Source organism: Pterocles gutturalis, unplaced genomic scaffold, assembly GCF_000699245.1.
Source record: "Pterocles gutturalis isolate BGI_N339 unplaced genomic scaffold, ASM69924v1 scaffold16258, whole genome shotgun sequence".
Taxonomy (NCBI): Eukaryota; Metazoa; Chordata; class Aves; order Pterocliformes; family Pteroclidae; genus Pterocles; species Pterocles gutturalis.
The window spans coordinates 1-18,497 of NW_010118386.1; the positions used below are offsets into that span (position 1 = coordinate 1).

The 18,497-nt window shown below is 38.9% G+C and overlaps 1 protein-coding gene across 1 annotated transcript; it reads right to left on the reverse strand.

Annotated features, from left to right (window-relative positions):
* Positions 1-9,990: 9,990 nt before the first annotated feature.
* On the reverse strand, positions 9,991-18,085 carry LOC104463736 (androgen-induced gene 1 protein-like; the record flags this gene model as incomplete). Its single annotated transcript, XM_010076188.1, has 2 exons — positions 9,991-10,101; positions 17,930-18,085. Coding segments are annotated over 2 exons (267 nt in total), but the record flags the coding sequence as incomplete, so codon positions are not given.
* Positions 18,086-18,497: the final 412 nt, after the last annotated feature.

An 18,497-nucleotide genomic window follows, 5' to 3' on the forward strand; every position in this document is an offset into this window, starting at 1 on the left:
TTAATAAAAGCACCAGCTAATGAAGCAAACACTGATTCACTTCCTAGTTCAATTTTACTTTCACAAACTGCCTGCAGCCTCAGGCAAACCACAAATTTAGTGTTTTAGTTTCTCCTCTGTAACATAGGGGAATTAGCAACTCTTTCTGACCGTCTTTACCTGTCCTGTTCATTGAGGCTGAAAGAAATTTGAGGACTAAGCATTTCTTACCTGTATCAACAATGCTTAGCTTAAGTAAAATGATAGGAGATTTTCTTTAAAATGGTACTAGGTACCAATATTTTTATTAATACACGAGTAACAAACTTACTATCCTACCAAACTGATGCCATGGAGAATAAAACCGTAGCAGACACAGTAACACAGTGCTTGGGCAAACAACTGTGAGATCTCAAGAGCCACAAACTCCAGGGATACTAGAGGCAATGAGTACACAAAGCAGGGCGCTCCTTTGACTTCTGCACACACTAAAAAGTTGGAAAAATGAAACCACTCTGCAAACAGTGATCCTCCACAGTGGTCACAGGAAACCAAATGAAGCCAAGTTTCTGCATGCTGGTCCAGGATAAATGAAGGGTCACATTTTCAATATACACTGGGTACTTTAAACGTCCCTTTCAAGCTTTTTCTCAGTGATGTACAGTACACACAATTATCACCTCCATGCTCTATGTCTCTCTCCAGCTGACTACTATTATCACCTCTTTATTTCAGTATTTGGTTTCCTCTGCTTCGCTCACTGTCTTCTCCTCCTTAACAAATTCCAAGGCTACCACTTTTTCTCTTCGCTTATGACACATGCATTTCTTCCTCCTTCAAATTCCCTCTTTTTTTCACCCTTCATTCCTCTGCTTCAGGAGGAAAGACCAAAATGCCATCCACCTTAGTCCTTGATCTAAGAATACATATATTCACTTCCTAAAATGATTTGCAGCAGTATGCATTTTTAAACAAGTAATAATACTGATAATACAAAGTAATAATACTGATAATAAAAGCTCAAAGCCAGATTTTCATCTGAAGTACCTCATACGAATGTTTGGTAGAGTGATTACGATGGGCACAAAACAAATGACCAAAGAAAAGCCCCAGAAAGGACATACAAAGGGAGCCTTAGACTTTCTGCATTTCTCTGGGTGTGGAGTATGTTCTGAGCTTTGTTTTCCTAGAAGCAGGGTTTAGCCCTGGACTGCTAGGTCTGTTTGTTAAACCAGCAGCAGTGTGGGATAGAAATGCATTTGGTTCATTCCCATAATTCTGGCAATATTTTAACATTCATTTTCCATACAGCTTAAATTGTTTTCTGTAGTCACTGCTGGAGCCATGCACAACTCTTTTGTAGTGCTGGTACATTTCTCTGGTGCTACTACCCAATTTATCAGATACACAAGTTGCAGGTTATAAATGTAAATAAATGTTCAACTGTAAATGCAGTGCAAAATGCATTAATAACTGGTATGCATTTGTGAGAAAAATCTTTATGGATTTGTCTTATGATTACAGTCAAACACAGTGTTATGTATCCTTGGACACGCTGGTTACCATTCATTAGCACATAATCAGATAAGAATTAGAATGTACATATGATAAAAGTGGGATTGTACTATATTGTACCCACTTTACTAAATTGTGCTGTTAATATTCACACATGTGGCAAATATGACTTAATCAGACCACAAATATTTTGCAGCATTCCATGGTATCTCATTTGTTTGTTTGATTTGCCGCTATAGCAACTGGATTCCATCCTTTTAGATTCTTTTTTTCATGGACCTATGATCTACTTGGTTGAAGCTTGGCAGACAGCTCTTCCTTCAATTGAAGACATATGCTCTAACTCAGTGACCAGATTTCTACCTATTTATCATTGTTTTAAAATGGGTTTTCACATGGATACAATACCAGAAGAATCAGCAGACCTGGTGAAGGGACTCTGAGCCCAAAATCTTATATGCTTTTTCCAGCCCTTGAAGTTGGTGGAATAAAAAATATTACTTTTCCCTGTATCCTGAGATTGTTATTGCTACAGGAACACTAATACAAGGAAATATTTTGACATTGTTTTTGTAACAAATTGCCACTTTTTAAAAGTAACTTTTTTTCTCTGTTAATTGCTGTCTTTCTACATGTCTTTGTATTTGGAAACAGACATAATTTCTGCAGAAATAATTTAATATTCAGATGATTAATATGTTGAAGTAGTTCCACAGCAGTAATGTTTTATACATGCTGATCAGCAGAAATCAAGGATTTTGGGCTGACCTTGGGAATGAATTTTGCTCATGGTGGGTCATGAGCTTTAAAGTAACCTGATCTCTGCCCTGCTGTTCAGTTCAATCCCCATATTTTTACTTTCCCAGATAGATACAAATAAGTAAAGACAGTGTACATTTTTAATAACGCCTCAAATACAAGAGACACAAATTCAGGATGCAGCATGAAGGATGTTTCTGACAGATGTGTAAGCTGTTGCTATTAGTCATGCAGGTCTACAATTATCCCTTTTACCTTTTGACATTTATGTAAAGCACCGAAGTCCCAGCCTGGTGCCCTACCCAAGGAAAGCCATCACCTTTCAGAGGCGTCAGAGAGACCGTAAGGATGACTAAGGTGATGCTGTTCCTCCCTCTGACACCACAGTTATCCGAGCAGGAAAAAGCTCAGACCATTGAGAAACATGCCAGGGCATGGAGGTGTTTCAAAATGGCAAAAGGCAGACCAGTGGCCAATATATTCTTCGTTGTCATGTTAACTGGTATCCTTTAACTCTTCACAGCTTGCTTTCTCTTCAAAACAAGTTAACACGGCATATTTGAAGTGCTGTTTAAACTGTTTTTAATTTTCCATTTTATTCCTAGTTCTGCCACTCTTTTACTGAATAAACTGAGAGAAATTATGTAGTGTTTGATCAAAAGCAGTTTTTATTTGTAAGTCTTAATTAGCTAATGTCTGCATTTTGTGGGGCTTTGCAATGACAGTTAAGAAAACAGTGCTGGCCGTTACTGGGTTTATAGCACTGTGCCTGATTCTGGTTATGAGGTGTACCAAGCAGGGCAGCTATAGTGCCAAACAGGGCTGCATGTGCCTGCACTCTGCTCTTCACTATGTTGGGGGCTTGCCAGGTGCTCAGAGATAATTCCCTTGCATGTGCCTCAGCATCCCGTTTGTTCAGTTGCAATGAAGAGATTAATTGCCTTTCACAAATTACTTAGAGGTTCACAGATGCAAATAAGAGTTAGAGTTGGTATTGCTGTCCATTCTTCTGCAGTACAGAAGTGATGTCCGCTTCAAAAACTAACATTACCTATAGTTATATACCAAATTCAGTGCTACTGGTATCTCAAAAAATAGGCTGACATGGTTCACGCTATAGAAAATTCAAATATACCTAGAAAGAAAATTCCTTAGCAAAAATAGTTAAATCCTTAAATTTGTTTCCCACAGGAAGCAATTTTATTTGCATTATGGGGCTTTTAGCTTTTTATTCTGTTATTTTGAGCTTTATCAGCTTTTTATAAGCCCTATATGCAGAGTTCCAACTTGCTGAGTCACTGCCATGCACATTTTTGTGGCTTCTTTTGCAAATACAGTAGTATGTAATGTGGAGTTTTTTTATGAACTATTTATGGGAAAGATGAAATATGTATGTCGGTCTACTGAACTTTGTATTTTAAGGCCCTTTTTTAAACAAATAAATGGGAAATTATATAATTTTCTGTAAAGGAAATAACCATTAAATGTATCTTTTTACAAATACACAAATTTACTGATGTTTCCATTAACAGACAAATCTGTGTTGGCTGCAGCAAGATTTGTCTGTTAAAGGAGGGTGGTTTGAAATACGGACAGTACACCGCCTTGCCTCTGGTGCTTCAAATATCTGATCTTCCAGCACTCATGCAACCCTTAGCAAACAGCACACCTGTTGTAATATGCAATGCAACTCACACTTCATAGCTGATATGAAAAAATAAAGTACACTCTGAACAGGCTTGTTGTCAACAGCAGGACTGAAGTTTTGAGGGTCAAACAGACAGTCGAGATAATGTACAGCAGTGCCAGATAAAAGTATAGACAGAGATGCAGAGACAACAATGCCAGTCTACAGATAGCACACAGATAGAATTTATATGAACAGAGGCCTCGTACTGTTGTATGGTTCCAGGTGGTTTTAATCCTTAACATTTCACAAGGATTTGAAGCTTCTGGCATGCCACCGTGCAAATATTACTTCATCTACCCTGTAAACCTACATCCAACAGCAACAGAAGCAATTCTCCTCCTCTCACAGCAGCATCAATAAGCCACTTCTGCTCTAACTAATAGATCTCAGGGAAGTTTTCCCAGAGAAGAGATGGAAAGATATGCTAAGAAAACATATTCTTCATTTCCTCTTTCTTACTTTTCCTTATTTCCTTGCTTCTCCTTTCATCATCCTTCTCCTCCCCCAGGGTCCTCTTTATCATTTTGAGTCTCTTCCAGATTGTCTACATTGTTCTGTGGCTCCTTTCCTATTCACTTGCCTCATTTGTTTTGTTTTCTTTTTCTTTTTTTTACGTAAAAGTTGGAACAGCATCAGCTGACTTTTGATTTGCCTCTTCCCTCCCACCTGTCTTTTCTTCTTATACAACTATCTTTCCTTACCCTCCTTTTTCATGCTCTCTCTCTCTCCCTTTCTCCCCTCCTTCAGCAGTCACTCCTGTGACTTGGTGTTGACACTACATGGTCTCATCCTCTGTGCTAACAGACCAAGCTACATGACCTTGTCATGTAAGGCAAAACTTCAGAAAAAGATCTCATCTGGGAATTTCAGCTCTTGGAATTTCATTTGCAATGCTCCCCTCTAGAATCATAGAATGGTTAGGGCAGGAAAGGACCTAGGAATAGGGCTCGCATGTTTACCTGTTACTAAGTACTCAAAGATATTTAAAAAAGGTTGCCCATTACTACATATTGGAGTTGTTTTGTCCAGGAGGAGGCTGTATGTGAGTTTTCTCTAGATTAGTGGAAATAGCAAATAATCAGAAACATCCAGCACCTGTGTTCAGTTAGAAAGCCATCTTCACCTTACCCTGGCAAGTCTCTGGCAGATAAGTAATGTGGTTAAGGCCAGCTTCCTACTTCACAAAAACCACTGTGCTGGTACTGTATTAGGTAAAGGGATTTTCCTAATGCTCCTAGAGGATGCCACTCAGATAATTTGGTCTTCTTTACCTAGCAGCCTCTCTCAATTTTCAGGTGCTATGCTATCACAGGTTTTGACACACTACCAATTTGCAAGCCCTTCACATAAGTAGCAGAAAATAAAAAAAATCTTTTAAGCTGTTGCTGTTTTTCTCCCCAGAGCAGGAGGATAATTGATACTACTGTATTCATGCTCCAGTGGCGAAACTGGCAGATAATGAGGAGAGATACCCAACAGAGCCACATAACTGCAGCATGACCATGCAAGAAGTGTACAAATCCATCAGCATTATTTTCACAGGTTTTGCAAATATTCTGCATCCCTAGGTGACCAGCTTCAATTGTTATTCTTTCCATCAGATAGATGTTTAAATAATAGACATCTAATAGTGAGTATTGTGTTGGAAATGAAGTTTACAATTAAATTAAAAATTTTCCCTGATTTTTATCAGAAAATTTTGTGGGAAATTCTTCCTGCAGCACACTGAAGATCTTATTCACCCCTAATATACGAAAATATTACAGATAGTTTAAGAAGAGCGATTGAATTGGAATATCCTTGATACCCTTAAATTGGATTTGGAAACAAATCTAGGAAAAGGGTAAGCATCTTTAGACATAAGCTTGAGGCATTACCAAGGTGCAGTACATTGTACAAAAATAGCCCAAACACAGGATGTTGCTTTATTAGGAAAGCATCCTCAAGAAGTATAATGCACTGTTTCAAATGAGTAATTTCTGAAAATGATTTTTAGGGTAATACACTAGATGGAAACATTTGCTGAAAGAAAGGACTTCTCCTTGTCTGTACATCATAGAGCGCAGGGTACAGCAACTGACCCAACTAATGATGGACAGACGGGTTTGTCAAAAAACTCACCAGTTTTGGACCCTCAGGTTACTGTGAATTTTGATCTTTGCATGGCTTTTCTATTTTTCTCCTTGTTGAATCATCAAGCAAAAAAGCTTTCCGCCGAAAAAAAAAAAAAAAAAAAAAGGAACAAACAAGCCAAGGCCACTGGACCTAAGACAAGCCTGCCAGGAAGAACAACACTTGGAGACTTGGCTGGAGGGACTCTGTACCACTCTCTGTGGGCTGAGCTTTTCAGCTGAGCACCTAGCAATAAGGAGAAAGCCAACTTGTGACATAAGTAGAGATGTACCACTTGGACAGGCCCCTTCCTCTCCATAACTTGTCAGTCTCCTAATTGTCCCAGTTTTTGTGCAGTCTCTTGAATATAAGGACAGGGGGTATGTCTTTCTAGGAACAACTTTGTTTCCCAAAAGCAGCATAGAACGAATAGAGTACAAAACTGGAAGAGCTCATATAGGTTTTTGTGGCATAGAACCCATAAAATAATAAATTTTCCAGGTCCACAGAGGCAGAGCATATTCATCTTTCCCCTTCCCTGACCTCTCCTCTAGAGTTTTCATATGAAGACAATTCTTCGTTTCTGACCTCCAAGGCCATTAAACTCCTCAGTAACTAATTTCTATGTCTGTATTCTACTTTCCTTGCCACAAACAAAAGATGATTCACATTTTAAAAAATAATTTGGGACAGTGTCTGTGAAAAACAAAGAAGGACTCTCGCTGAAATGGTATGCTAACTTGGACAGATGCTGTGTGTGCTTCTGCCATGTAACCTGGCTCAAAATCAGCAATGCTCCAGCTTAAATTAATTCAGTCTACAGATCTGTTTATGTGGGCATCAGTTAGAATAAGGGCAACCTCTGTTTTTATAGTCTGTGCTAATATTAAGAGAATATAACTTCTGGAAACAAATGTTATTCATGCATCATCTTGTCTAGCCCTAACACAAAAAGGTGCAAATGAATGAGCTGATAAAAACCCTATTACTATAACACACACAACCTTTAAACACTAAAGGTTAACCTTTAATTAAAAATTCCTAATATTGATAAAGATCAGACAGACAGCCATCAGAAAATGGAAAAGAATATTTCCCATGGAAAATATGGTATTAAGGGTTGATATGGATCCAAAGTGCAGGACAGTCTCAAGAACACGAACAACATCTTTGATGGAAGAGTTCAGTTATTTGGCAACTAAAATTGTAGCCAGCAAAGATGAATTAATCTGCATAACTAATAAATACAAGAAGTGAATTTCACACTTTAGAAGTGGACCAAGGCTGAGACATAGCCCTCTTCTCCAACAGCTCTCTTTAGACAAGTAGTTATTTCTACTGACAGAAGCTCAACCTCATCTACTCAGATGTACTCCCTCACATAACAGAGATGAAATCTTGGTCCTGCTAAAATCAACAGCAGTGCTGCCATTGATTTCCTCCTGATCATTTCTCAAGTCATAGTGATACCATTGGTTGGGGATGAACTGACTAACTGAGATGATGAAATATATCAGTTTTATGACACAGTACAACTCTATTAGTGGCGCCTTTCACAGGTGTATGAATCTGTATGTACACGGTTCCATCTGGTACCAGAAGGCACCACTTACTGCACAGATTTTTCTGTACACAGGAATTATATTTTTAACTATTATGGTGTATATATATGTAACAAAAATAGAAATACCATTTTTGACACTCTATGCAATTTTATGGTAAATAGTTTGTGTCTTTTATCTGTGTGCACAATGATAAGCCTCTCTCTGTTTCTACGAAACTTTACAAACAATATTAAGGTTGAATTGGTAATGGGATTGCACAGCTCTTAGGTTCTTTTCCCTTATAATTTCCATTTCTAGAGAGAAATTTTGTTTATAATTAGGAATTTTTTTAGATGTTGAAAACGTGAGATCTCTGAGTATTAGCAAGACATTACTGTGTACTCAAGAAAACTTTTTTTAATGTATTATAGACAACGTTGTAACTGCAGAGAAGGAATGAGAAAGAGGGATGAGAACTAACTATTACAACCTAACAAAGCAGCAGACACTGCTGCCCAAACTACTCTGCTTGGGCTAATGCACTGAAGTGAACCATCCCTTCAAACAATTTCTTCATACAGTCTTCAAGACAGACACCTTAAAATGCTTCTAAAGTATAAATACTCTCAAATATTTTGATATATGTCCATATTACCAATGGAAATAAGACTGCTATTATTACAGCCAGATTTAATGACCTTTCATTCCTTTTCTACGTGTGGATTTTGCAGGCTGATGTTGACAGCTGGGCAAGTTGTTACAGCTGGTGATAATACATCTGTCAGAAACTTGAAAATATGACTTTCAGTTAAAGTAGGGGATCTTTTTCTGTGGAAAATGTCTGTTTTTGTGGCTTTTTTTTTTTTTTTTTTTTTGTGATAAATATGTGTTTAGGGAAACTGCTGTGAAAAAAACCTGGACAGAGTGTTCACAGGTGAAGTAACATTTGAGCTTAGATCCTCAGGAGCTGCACCAGGCACTGCAGGGGAAGCTCACAGAGAAGAGGAATTCATCAGCAATGCTGCAGTAGCAAAAGGACTCACCTCTCACTGACAGATTTCACTCTGCCAAGGGTGATGAACCTCTTGTGTAAGTTTTGCTGTACAAGGTTAGGATCCAGCACTGCCACACTTGTGTTCAGAAAAATTATCACTGAATGTGCACAGCTGCTGTCAAAACGTGCAGGAAAATAAATGTTTGTTTCAGTAAAAAACAATAGCCAGGGATCCGGACTTTTCTAAAACTGTATTGTCAGAGGTCCTACCCTTTCACCAAGGAGAGCTCTGTCATCTTCTCTGAAATCTGCCATGTCAAAATTGTATCAGCTAATAAGTGAGGTACTAGCATTCTCAAGGTAGTTTAAGAACTCCTTCATATTATGACAGGCAATGCATCAGAATTAAAAATAAATAAATAAACAGCAGTGTCATCTGCCCCACCCCAAAAAAGGACCAACTTATCGAGCCCAGCAGTAGCAGAGAAATCTTGATCTGCTGTGGTGATACAGTGCTCACACCCTGAAGGATGAGCTCTGCTGTCATGTGCTGATGAACAGCAGTGCCAAATGGTTTGCCATTCCTTGATATGAAGAACAATGTAACAACGAAACATTTTGCACAGACTCAACTAGAGAAACGCGATGCTTTTCAGCTCCAAATGCTGTATAAACAGTAGTAAGTACCTGATGGTGAAGTGTGGCCCTTAGCATTTAAACATATAGTTGAGAGAAAGAATGTCCAACTTGGCATACCAGAGAGGGATGAAAAGGTCTGATTCCTTCTCAGGAAACTGATAACTGACGCAGTAATTTTGAAATTGCATTGATGCATGTAATTCTATATTATTAAAAATACTCAGGTACAGGTTCTGCTACACAAGTTTGGTGTACTTGAGAAATGAGTAATTATTTCATTTTTTTCTAAAAGCATACAAATCCAAAAAGCATAGTGAGGTTCTTGAACAAGCATTGTAACCAGAAAGTTTTCATCACACGTTAATGCTTTTGTAGAATTGTAAAGAATCATTCAATTAAATGTTTCTGTCATTTTGGAGCAAGATTTGTCAAAGTCAGAACATCCGTTTTGTGGAAGAGTCTCTTTTGATTAAAATTCATCATGACCAGGGTGACATTGCTCTGGGAAAGGTACAGAAAAGAGCCAATCCCCACAACTAGCCTGGGATGTAGAAGGCACAAGTTCAAATCTCAACCGTTTCAACTTAATAGGGATTCAAATATGACTCAAGGACTCAAGGAAGGAAAAATGTTATTCTTGCTTGCAAATATTATTCTTCAACCACTTCTAAGGGGATTAGCTCTAATTGTATGCAGAGTCATGTACAGGGAAATCAGTGTCTTCCACTTCTGTTTATGTAAGGAAGTGTTTGCATTACTTTACTCACCATTCCATGATTTAGCCATGCTGGTATAAAATTATCAAGCAGCTTTGGGTAAACCAGTTCCCTGTCATAGATATAGATGCTCCAAAACATCGTGACAACAAACTAAGAAGAAAAAAAAAAGACAAGACATTTTAAATTAAATACTTCTGAACAATTAGCTACACATTTTAGATAGCAAAACAAAGCATTTAGCAAACGATCTATGGACAGGCACAGACATTATCGTCTATTGACATAATCCTGCTTTAACTGACAGTGTGAATCTGGATTATTCTTTGCATTCACAGGAGTTCTAACTTTTCTTCCTCATTTTGTTTTTTTAATTTTGACTTTCAGTCTGGAAAAAACATCATTTTTTGACTTACATGCCTGTGGCCAAATTACAACTGAGTACTACATTTTAGTAGCAGATGTGGCACATAAATAAAGTTTCACCACTAACAGGATAGAAAATAAATGGAAAATCTGGTAAAATATCGCTTAGAGTTCACAGAACATATAAATACAAAACATTAACCCCTGAACAGAAGCCTATAAATTAATCTTTGCACTTTTTCATGTCAGCTGTCAAAATAGCATTATTTTTTTAAAAAATTAACCCTTTAACTACTTGGCACACAATTCCTGGAGTGGGATCCACAGAAAAGAGGTCTAGTATCCTACTCATTTGTCAATATGAAATTTGCCTGGGTTCTTGTCGGAGACTATTTACAAGGAGCCCAGAGAAAGATCATTATTTCCTCTAGACTGAGGACAGGACAGACGGCTCAGATAAAGTCTGCACTAGGCTAAATTTTTCCCAAAGTGTGCACAAATTCTTTAAAGATATCCTGATGTCTGAAAAGCAAAGACAATACAAAGCACCAAAAATTTACAGAAATAATAGTTTTAGCTTATCTTAGCCAGGGAAAGAACAAAATAAGTAATCTTCTAATGAAAACACAATTGCTTTCTTACCTTGAATTTGAGTCATAGTTTTCTAGTAATAAAAGGCCTACTGTTTACAGCAGTAAAACACAATACCTGGGCCAGGAGCTTTTCAATTACCATTTTCAGGGGATCTCTACACAGGAGCAAAAAGTCCAAGTTTGAAGTTTGAGAGACAACAGATGGGACTTTCACTGAGATCAGCAGGGAAGTATTCAGTTACATCTGAACTGATGTGGCCCATGATCTTACGGCTACGTTGGGGGGTCAGTAGAAGAAAGTGCAAGAAATATGAGGTGAGCACAGCAAGGTCAGCAAATTACTAGCATGTGTGATAGTGCAGGCATAAGTTGTTTCACATGCTTCTGATTTTGGAAAGTTAAAATTGAGGTTGCAGTTTATCAATGGCACCTTTTCCTAACCACAGACATGCAGACATCAGGCAGCCAGTTATGTGAATGACCTGAACCAGCACACCGTTCCCTCGGTGTGCATACAGTACATAGTTTCTTGGTTTCCAACACACTTGTCCATCTGTTACGATAGCTATCAGTGCCTGATCAGAATAAGCCTGGACTGTTTGAGTAGTGCACAGAGGACAGAAAAAAATATAGGTTATGACGGACAGCCCGAAAAACACTGCAACTGTAAAGTACCTCACAAGAAGTCTCTCTTCAGGACCAGTCCTAGCACTGGCACAGCCTAGCTCTTTACGCACCTGCTGACATATAAGTGCCAAGATATGAATAGATGAACAGCAGGGAAAATGGAAGCAAAGTATCCTCTTCTCTATGGGCTTCCTAGAAGTCATGTATTATCACAGTGGGCCTCAGGGAACCTGCTAAGACCAACTGGGACATACAAACGTATTCTCAGCTATATGAAGACCAAGACTGACAATGTTTTCTTACAAGGAAGACTTACAGCAAGAAGAATCACCCAAGATTAGGTTGAGACTTATTACACTGAATGCAGCAAAGCTGGCATGTTTTGACCTGTGATTTTTGTGTGGAGCAGAATCAAACAATAGACTTTGCCAAAGAGATGAAGAAAATAAAAGAGGGGATGTGCCATCTGTCCCTTAACTACAGTCAGCCGGTGGATGGAACAGGATCAGCCTTGCTTGTGGCAACCATCTGGAGCTACAGACGGTAAACACTGCTTAGCAAAGCACTATCACAAGGCAGACATAAGGTAAAGGAAGTACGCAAAACCCAAGGTGTTACAGAACTAACCTATCCCAGAGGACGACCCAACATGAGACTAATACAACCCCTTGGGGAAGACCCCTTCCAGTGTCTGAATTGTTCACCTTACCTTCCCTTACAATTAGATCACTTGCAACTGTTAGTCTGGTACTTTTAAATCACCTCTACTATGCTTAGTACTGGTAGACTTTGGTATTGGTAGACTTTTATTTGAGCTGGACTTTTACAAGATCACACATGGTCATGTAATGCCAAACTGTGATACGATGATCTGCCTCGTTATACCACCTTGATCAGAATTGCAGCTCTTATAGTCATGCCACCTTCCTTGTGGTACAATTCATCGCTATTGGGGAGATAGTCATGGTACCATCCTCACATGCCAGGCTGAACAGGATGCTCATAAGCATCAGACATCCTTCAGGGAGCCAAATACTTCTATTTTCTTTTGTACCCAAGGCAAAATGGCACAAACATCACCCTTCCACTTCCTTTTCAGACAAACTCAAGGCCTGGAATCCCACGAAGAAAACAGGCACTAGCAATTGCTTTTACAATTCTTTGCACAAGAGCCCCCTAAGATTGCCAGCTTTCTGAAGATGGCTATTACAAGGTTAAGCAACATATAGAAGAACAAAAGAGTCCCAGATTTGCTACTTATCCTATCTAGGATCATTACAGACTAAAAGGAACCTCAAATTTGCAAGCAGACCTTGGAAACTGTTTGCAAATAAGGAGTAGCTCACTTGTCACAGGCATCTAAAGTATTGCTAAACAAATACATAGCAGCAGAAAAAAAATAAGGCTGAAAACTAAACTCTGTTTTCCCACTCAAGGAGATATTCCTTGAGGTTTTTGTCCTCCATCTCTGAAGCTTCAGAGGACATGAGAAGAGCATGTGGCACTGCCAAGGGAAAAAATTTAAAGGAACAGTTGGGGAACAGTTTCTCTTTGAAAAGGGAAAACAAGTGGCTTAATCAAAACACCATGAATGGAAGCAAAGAGAAACTCAGAGAGGAAAGCCAGCAAAAAGAATTGCATAATTTGCTGTTTTACATGAGCCCAACCAAGAAATGTTATGCAAACGAAGAATGAGCCCAGTGGTACGTTATTTTCCTGCACTATATGTTTTTGGTTTTGGCTGGGCTGCACAGTTCAGTTCACTCATTTCCTGGATGGCCTCGCGACAAATGAAAAAAAAACCTAACCCTTTGACCTTGACAAAATTTCTGCTAAGTACAGTTAAAGGTAAGCTTTCTGGCTGTCTCCCAAGACATTTGCAGTTAACTGAACTGCGAGTATAAATATATTGTTTGTGAGCCTCTTTGAGGGTTAAAGGCATTACATATAGAAGCAAAGTGAGAGTAAGAACAAATAAGTAAGAACAAATTGTGATGGCACTGGCTTTAAGTGGGATCTAGTGCTAGCACATCATCATACCAAATAAATTTGAAAAGGGCCAATGAACAAAATCACAAGAAGTGGGAACTGAAAATCAGGGAAGACTCCCCTCGGAGAACAGAGTTCAGAAGGCAATTGAACCAATGCTCACTCATGTTCCCATCATCAAACACCACGTCACTGTAGATGAGGGCAAAAATCTAGAATAGAGAGATTCTGGCATGGTCAAGTCAGCTATGGAAATAAAAGTATTTTTGTAGTCTGGTCAAACAACAAGGTAAGTAGGAGCCTGCAGCAAATGCCTACACATCTTTTCTTGGGATAAGATGCCAGGTCAGCATTACTGATAATCTACAGAAGACAGGTGATCAGCTTTCCTTTTGACTGTATCAGTACAGAGAAACAAGAGATAAAAAAGCATGCTTGGCTTTCTCTTTTTGTATGATAGGTTTTTAAAAACATAATTTAAATAATATGAGATCATTCTAGTCAGACCTGAATGGAGCTATTAAAGCTACATGATATATCAATGGTAGAATCTCTTTTTGCATGATAGGTTTTTAAAAACATAAAAGTATAATTTAAGGAATATGAGATCATTCTAGTCAGACCTGAATGGAGCTATTAAAGCTACATGATATATCAATGGTAGAATTTGTGATTTTCTAGGCAGCAATCTCTCTTCTAATATGTAACAATATCAATTTTATTTCTTCTTCCTACTTCTATTAAACACAGTCTTAAACAACTAAGAAATGCCTGCTTTATTTCTTCTTCTCTTGTTTGGTACAAATGACAAGAAACATATTAATATAATGATATACAGTTTATACAAAACACTAATTAACCACAGAAACTCAGCAACTTCATGATCTGTGTCAAACAGAAAAAAGTAAGGATAGTCTAAACCACTGGTGTAGTCTCTGACTTCTAAGTGTGTCTCACACTTCCTTAGCAGTGTACATTATTCCCAGTATAAATCTCCTTTACACTGATAAAGGGGTGAAGGTGTAGCCAGTATAGATGGGAATTGGTAACGAACTTCTAAAATGTCTATGCAAGCATTTTTTTTCAGTGGATGCTTCCTGATCTCTTAGGCACTTGACATGTATCCCAGGCTTACAGTAACTAAAAAAAAAAGGCTAGGAAGCATTGCCCACAGACTTTTTGTGGAATAAGGTTTTACTGCACAGAAAATGGGTCTGTTGGTTTCCGATTTCATTCTCTGAAGAGTCATATTAAAAAGAGGAACAACAGGTAAACAGTAGTCATTATGTCCTTCAAAGAGGTTCATGCTTATTTCTTGATGCTCCTAAACAAAATGGTGGGTTGGCAAGTCAGTTTTATCTAACCCCCTGAAGATATATAATGCATAACACGACGATGGATAGATGTGATCTGCTGCAAAGATTTTGCAAGATTTGATTTGTTGCAAAGCCACCCAAGGAGACTGTTTGCTCTTGGGCTGGTTCTTTCCCCTCCTTTGGAAGGTGAGAGGAGGTTGGTGGTCAGACTTCCCAATTGGTTCATATGTAATACTTTTTTAGGAAGTACTAAAAATGAAATACTTTATTTTGTTACCTTTTTTTTTTCACACATCATTGTTTGACTTGGGAGCAGAAACCCCTTTTCTCATCTGTTTTTCAGAACAAGTCATCTCAAGGGCTTCAGTAAGCAGGAAATACAGAAAAAAATTGTGTTGAATTGCTCTTGAAAAACTTCAGTTAGTGGGCTTTAAAATGTTCCCCTAGTATTTGGATTATTCCCTAAACATGCCCTGTCTAAAATGCTAAGCAATAAAAATAATTTAGATGTTAAGGTAACTGACAAATTCTTAAGCATGATCACTACTGTTACATTAGAAATCCAAGAAGGACTTTACTCACATCCATTCAATTTCTATGTGTGAAGGTTCCCTCTTGTCGCTACTGGAAACCACTGAGAAACTCCATGGAGAGCTAGGTGGGTAAGTCCCAAAGAAAGAAAGTCTGCATTTGAACTTCTTTAATTTTTTTTTTTTTTTTTTTTGAGTGAGGAAGCTGTTGAGAGAATATGGGAAACATGGGAACTTTTTTTTTCCTGCAGACACTCTGGCATTTAATAACTTCCTTCTTAACAAGCACCTCCGGCATTCCAAAATTTCACTGGGTATTTCCTTACACATAAACAGCTCTTTAGAGAACAAAGCCAGCGTTAGATGCTTGCTGCTTTCAGGCCCTGAATTCTTCCTACCTGTAATCCCACCTAAGAGGAACCCCCAATGGCTGGCAGTCCCTCAGGCACTGGCCAAGGCTTTGGGAAGTGATAGCTGTGGTGTGGTGGGCGCTGCCGGAGCGGATCAGGTTTAAGGAAGGAGCTGAAAACAGTAATATGAAGTGCTGCTGTTTGTCTCCCAGTACCCAGGAGAAGAAACAACAATGAAAACAACCTTTTTAGTAGGCTTTGTAAGAAGTGAAATAATATGTGGTAATCAATCGCTCCCCCTCACCACAGGAAGGTCACCTTTGGAAATGGAGAGCATCTGTCCAATGAGCACGGCCATTTCTTACTATTTCCTGGATCTTTTTGTTTTTGTTTAACAAAGAAGTTGTTTCTGTATGAAACCCTTGTGAAAGTAGCTAGCTCCATGTAGAAACGCCTCTCAGGAACTGTTACCTTGTAAACAGTACTTGCAACAGTACTTCTTGTGCAGGCAATGGTTAGCGGATCGATTCCTTGCTTAGTTATGGCAAAAGAAAGGCACAGAATTGCCAAGACAAAGTGAAATTGAAATTCTCCAAGATGTTGAAAAATTTCAAGGTCAGGGGTGGAGGAGCACAGACAACAGTACGGAGCTAAAACAGTGGCAAGAGAGAATCCCTGAAGCCTGAGCGGCGTGAGAGCCAAAGCAGGGTGTGCTTTGATGCATTTAAAAGCTTACACTAGATTGAAAAAGGCACTTAAAATCTTTAAACAAAGACAAATAATGTGATACCGTTCTCCTTCTCCTCTTCTACTCACAGCACACTAGGAAAAGCATCTGTTGCTAGTCACAATCGCAAGTACTTCTAATTTCCAAGCTCCCTTAAAATACAAATGTAACATATGTATCTCTGCACCCATAAAATACATATTTGCAATCCTGTTTATTCACAGACTTTTTAATAACTGAATCAGTGGATCCAGTTACTTCTACCATGGCTGGAGGACTGCAGTCTGTTACCCCAACATGAACGGTGGCAGCTCCCAAGAGGCAGGCCAGCCAGGACAGTAAGGGAAGAGCTACCAGCTGGGGTCTTATGAAAGAAATACCTGCACAGTGTTTCACACATGCTTTGCATTTTCTAACTTTGCAAAAGCATTCTGTATTTCTTCATGTATTGTGACATCCCACATAAATGGTGGAATCACATTTTAATGAAGCATCTCTAAATATATATAATTATAAATGAGAGACTGATGTTGTGTTAACTGCTGTTAATTGACAGTAAGTGATCAGCTTTTGTGAAACAGTACAACTTTTGAGACCTCATACAGTTTTCTAGTAGTTCTGCCATGAAAAAAAATTGCTTCTAGTGAAATTTATTTTGAACTACTGTACACTGAAATAAAGAATTAAAGGTTGATCCTGAATGACAATAAAAGCAATACTTCAATGAAAGGTTCAGACAGTTTTTTAATGTAACCTAAATGTAGAATTAGACTGACACAGACCACACTTCCATGTAAAATCCCATGAAATTCTGGATTTTCAACTGTTTTCAGTATGTGGTGTCAGACAGCTGAAGACAGTCAGCACCTTTGCCATTGAAAGCAATGTGCAATGTCCCAGTGGAGCAAGACATGATCCGATGAATAGATTTATTTTCAAAAAGACATGTAAAACCCACATTTTTCCATACCTTCTGCATGCTTTTTTACATTATTGACAAACCCTTTTTTTCCTACCCCACTTGTAAGCTCTAAATCCCCCATGGGGCTAACAGAGGGCAACCTGGACTTTCACTTCCCTTCTTGCCCATGACAAAATATAGCCCAAATTCCAGTCAGGTCATTACAGTGTGAAACAGGCCACAGTCAGCACTTTCATTTCTCCTTATGATGACACACAGTGCAGAAAAAGTCCAGATTGACTCTCCAGATGCTGCTGGTACAATTCACATTTGAAATGACCTGTACAATCAAGTTCCTATTGCAAAGTACATATTTTTAAAGAACCAAAAATAATTTCAGAAACACCAGTGCTCCCTGATCCCTGTGAGAAACAAGAAAGTAGTCAAATAATCTCCATCATTTTTCCCTTTCTGCATAGTCTTCTGAGTAGAGGTGGGAAAGCCTTTCAGCCAGAAAACAATCAGTAAATAATACCGCTCACACAGTTTTTAAAGACATGCACAGATTAACATCGTACTTACCACTCCAACAGGGAAAGCTAGAACAGCCATCATCCAGTCACGGAGGGAAATGAGTTTTTTCAGCTGCCTCTCTTGCTCTTGACTGTCATTTCCTTTAGTGAGAAGACTGGACAGGTCAGTCAAGACACAGATCCCAAAGAAGACAGCCTGGATAACCTGCATGGAAGGGGAACACACTCTTGAACACACAAAAGACCAGACCTTTGGCAGAGAACAGGTCGGACACAGGTGCGCGTGAGGAATATTGCCATGGAATTGACATGGGGAGTGGGAAAACGTCAGTCCCTTAAATATGGGTGGAGCTTGTTCACATAAAACTTGGGCTTCTAGACTGAAAGGCATGCACCTGCATCCTCATGTATCAGGGGAACCGATGCAAGTGGAAGCAGCATTCCAGAGGTGGGACTTCCCACCCTCCCCTCAGACACCTTCTGGGGACTGAACTGCAGCCACCCCTTCCCGCTTCACTCCATACAAATCGGCCCCAAAGCCATGCCATTTGCCTCTGAGGCAGGAAAACTGAGGAACGCTCCCCGTAAAAAGAAAAGAAGGAAAAAAGACGAGCAAC